Source organism: Acanthisitta chloris, unplaced genomic scaffold (assembly GCF_000695815.1).
Source record: "Acanthisitta chloris isolate BGI_N310 unplaced genomic scaffold, ASM69581v1 scaffold19391, whole genome shotgun sequence".
Lineage (NCBI taxonomy): Eukaryota > Metazoa > Chordata > Aves > Passeriformes > Acanthisittidae > Acanthisitta > Acanthisitta chloris.
In genome coordinates this window covers 42,577-46,957 of record NW_008654617.1, presented here as the reverse complement: position 1 = coordinate 46,957, position 4,381 = coordinate 42,577, and the positions used below count along the sequence as shown (strand labels likewise).

The window sequence follows — 4,381 nt, the reverse complement described above, 5'->3', positions numbered from 1 at the left end:
AGAGAAAAGACAAACAGGAGAGTGGGTGAGTGTAGAAGAGGGGAGGAAAAGGAGAGGAGTAGATGCCAGCATGCTCACTTTGTCACTGTGGAGATCACTGCATTTTTGCTTGGTGCTTTTAACTTTCCCAGCACTTAAAAATGTGGCTAAAGAAGAGACAGTCTTTACTGTGTGAAAGCTAAGGGATGACTAAAGATGGAATAACTCCAGCTAAGCAGGGAAGGGGAGGGTGTGCTATAAAATCTGCTCCTTGATGCCCTTCAACATCATCTCAGCCCATCCTGCAGTTAATTCCTGCTCCCTCAAGCCCCATGAATGGGAACACTCACTGCTCTGGCACAGTGAGAGAGACACCAAAGCAGGTCCCATTAGGCAAACAGAGCAGGAAAAGCTTCTGAGAGCACAGCACATGTTGGAATGTTCTGGTGGGATTAGCAAAAGTGTCATTAGTCAGGCAGTGGGAAGATGCAGCCCCTGTGCTGTCATCCAACTCTCTGGCTGACATGTGGATGATGCTGATACCGGAAGGAAGAGCTGCACAAAGACATGTACAAAGAGCTCTGATCCCTAAGGACACTCCCTGAGCTCAGCTTGGCATTCCCATTCCTCCTCTACAACAGGAGGTTGTGGCCAGGTAGGGGTTGGTGTCTTCTCCCAGGTAACAAGAGACAGAACAAGAGGAAATGGCCTCAAGTTGCCCCAGAAGAGGTTTAGATTGGATATTAGGGAAAATGTTTTCATGGAAAGGGTTGTTAGGCATTGGAATGTGCAGTGGTGGAGTCACCATCCCTGAAGGTGTTCAAGAAACAACTGGACGTGGCACTTAGTGCTCTGGTCTAGCTGACACGGTGGTGATGGGACACAGGTTGGCCTTGATGGTCTTGGAGACCTTTTCCAACCTAAATGATTCTGTGATTCCATACACTGCATCTTGCTTTTGGTGGGAAGTGCCTTAAAAATGCTGTGAGGATCCAGGGGATCAGCGAGGGCAGCAGCTGGAGGACAACCTTCCCTTGTCACTGCTTGTAGCTAAATTCAGGGAGCAGAAACTTGGAAGATGACTGCAGGGGCACTTCTCCCAAACTGTCACAGTTCCCAAGGGATATATGGGAATAAAGTGTGAAGAGTAAGGCTCCCAGCCCGCCGGGCTAACCAGCTAGACACACTCTTGTCATACTGCACCATTCCAAGCTCCTGACAGATCCATCCCACCACGTTTCTCCAACAGAAGGTTAAATGCCATGCCAGGCAGAGGAGCTGCACAGAGATCTAAGTGCACCTACACAAATCTGTCAGGCATGACTGGACCAGGGGCCCACACGCTGCGAGGCACCAGCATCCTGCCAGCACAGCCTGCCAGGTGGGCAGCAGGAGGGACATTCCCTGCCACCAAGGGAGGTCGAGGGCTTTGCCACGTGCCCTTTGGGTCTGAGCTCCATTTCCTGCTGTACATTGGGGATTTGCACAGCAGTTTTGCTCTGCTCTGGTAAGGATGTGCTCCCTGCCTGTTCAAACTGAAGGATTTAAGATGCTCTTGGAGACAACACTGAAATTCCTAAAGAAAAAGCAACTGGTCTACAGGCAGAGCTACTCTTTGGCCTTGTGAGGATCACACACTGCCTGGAGCTCCTAAAATTGGTGTTGGCCATGCTCACTGCAGCAAGAAGGGCTCTTACTGCCAGTGCTCCTGCTGGAACACTCAGGGCTTCATCCACAGCCAATGTTCCCAAGCTGAATTCCTTTTGGGAGCTGTCAGGCAGTTATCCATCACCCCCTTGCTGCCAGGCTCACCTGCACTGCCCTGGTTTGAACAGAGGACATCACTGATGGGTGTTCTAAACCCTAAAATGGGTCAGTTTGAGCAGGCAGTGCTCAGCACTTCACACAGTGATTTCAGGGATCTCTGGGGTAATAACAGCAAACATCCAGAGGCATCCAGAGCAACAGCATATTGTTCCCTCCCCCACATTCAGTTCAGGGAGCATATTTCAAACAGATGACATGAAGGAGGCATCCATGTAAACATCCTCTGTAACAGGGACAAGTGGAGAGAAGAACCAGAACAAAATGGAGAGAGGAACTGTTTTCTTGGAGAGTGCATGGAGCAAAGGACCTCTGGAAAGAGGGAGAATGTCTAGAAGAGCACAATAGGTTGGAAAGAGCACTGCTACCAACTGTGTGAAAGCCCATGCAGATGCACAGTCATCTTAACCCCCAGTCCATTAAATGATTTCTCAGCGAAGGTTTTCTTGGTGCCACATTTGTAAGGAGAATAATGAGGAGTTTCTGCTGCTGCTCCTAAACCTGGGGAAGGAATTTCTGGAGGGGAGGGAAGATCATAAAGTCATCAGCTAATTCAGGTTGGAATCAACCTCAGCACATCATCCAGCCACACCTCCTGAAGTGGTCCAGTTTTAGCTTCACCCCTTTGGGGTAAGAACAGCAAACAGATCTGACAGTTCAGAACAAACCAAAACCAGGAGGACTTTGTGCCTTGGCCACACATTTTTTTAACAGCTTTCCCACTCCTCTGAAGGAAGGGAGAAGCTGGAGGGTCCCTTCCCCCATGGCACTGCCCTTTACCTCGGAGGACGGTGAGCTTGGCGTGGACGGTGACCTCCCCATGAGGGTTCTGAGCAACACACTCATAGATGTTCTCATCCCGGGGAGTCCGGAGGGGCTGGATCCTCAGGACAGCACCTGCACTTTCATCAAACTCAATTGTCTGGGGGATAAGAGAGACAAACACATAGTAAGCCTCCTTGGGTTGTGAGTAGAAGGTTCATTCCTGCATCTAGAGGAAACATCAGCACATACACAAGCATATACACTCACTAACACACTCCAGCAGCTGCCCCACAACCACCTACTCATCCCCAGTGTGGTCTCCACTGACCTCAAGGCCACAGAACTGTCCCATGCCAAACCCTGTCAGTGACCACTGACCCACCAAACCCACCATGTGCACTCTGAAAGAATGAGCCATGGATGTGGTGTGTGGGGTGGGTGTCCACAGCACAGTGCCACGAAGGAGGAGGAAACAGAGCAAAGGGAAACAAAATCAAATGAACCCCTGCCTTGTTCTTCCTTCTGCAGGGGCAGCTGACACCACAAAGCTCCTCTCAGCATGCAGCTGCCTGGCAGAGCTGAGTCCCACAGCAAATTCCACAGGATGACCTCCCAGTCCTTGTTCCTCCACTCTCAGTTCTATCTAAACAATGCCAATTGCTTGGGTCTGGTTGCCAACAACTTTCATGTTTACTTCAGGCTGTCCCAGGATTAAAATACTGAGCCATGGATGGGTATGAAAGGTGCATTGACAGAGCTGAAGTACCACCAGCTTAGCTGGGTTTTCTTAGGGAAGGAAGAAGTTATATTATATATCAGGAAGGGAAAAAAACCCCAATAAAACAAAAGCACAAACTCCAATAACATAAGTGAGCCAAATTCTCTCTTGCTTTGGAACAAATCCAGCTGTTGACATGGCCAAGAGCTTGCATTTCACTCCTACTGCTGTTAAAACTCCTCCCCTTCTAAATTTCCCTTTATTATCAGGTCTGAGAATGGCCAGAGAGGAGCAGTGGCTGCTTTGTGTCAGTCTCTCTCTTGAAACAGGCACTGATTTCAAGGACATCTCTTACCTCAAACCTCTGAGAGTTCACTTTCTTCCCTTTCTTGTTCCAGGTGACCCGTGGCTTTGGGTCTCCGGTCGCTTGGCACACAAAGGAGGCAACACCTCCTGACACACCAATTTGGTCCACAGGTTTTTTAATGAACACAGGGGGACCTTGAAGGGAAAAGAAATATTGTCATTGGCACAAGCAAAACCAAACACTATTTGCTCTAATAAACACTATTTGTAATTAATAGCAGCATTGTCACTGCAATTCTTAATGATCTCAGATGAAATTAAATCTCTTGGCCCTGTAAAGACAAACAGTCTTTACCTCCATCTTACATATGAAGCAGTTCCAGCATGAAATGGTTAAGAATCTGATGCTACCAGGAGATTTCTATGTTGCAAAGACTCTTTTAGTTCTGGAAAGTGGAATTTTACACCATTTTGCACAGGGGAAATAACTCTTGCAAAGCTCATCTAATGAGCATCACCGAAAACACCACCTAGAAACACTGAACTGCACTCCCCAGATCTTAGAAGATGACCAAACCACCAAGGAATGGGGAAAGATCTACAGGAATACAGCCAAGGCAGGAGGAGAAGGTGAGAGGACCATGAAACAGATGGAGCAGGACTTGGCACACAGAGACTTTGAGGATGATGGTCTGAAATGACAATGCCAGTGGCTTTAGGATGTGAAACCTTCTTGGCTTGTAGCACCTCTGCTTTCATCTGCAAATCCTTCCTGTGGCCTTCATTGTT

The 4,381-nt window shown here is 48.4% G+C and overlaps 1 protein-coding gene across 1 annotated transcript in view; it reads right to left on the bottom strand.

Moving 5' to 3' along the window:
* Positions 1 to 3,787, bottom strand: part of LOC103810697 (receptor-type tyrosine-protein phosphatase S-like) — a gene marked incomplete at both ends in the record, with an annotated part of 20,765 nt that extends 16,978 nt beyond the window's left edge. The window contains 2 exons of the mRNA XM_009083611.1: positions 2,584 to 2,725; positions 3,642 to 3,787. Coding sequence (XP_009081859.1) covers positions 2,584 to 2,725; positions 3,642 to 3,787 — 288 coding nt within the window. The remainder of the gene's footprint in view (positions 1 to 2,583; positions 2,726 to 3,641) is intronic.
* Positions 3,788 to 4,381: the final 594 nt, after the last annotated feature.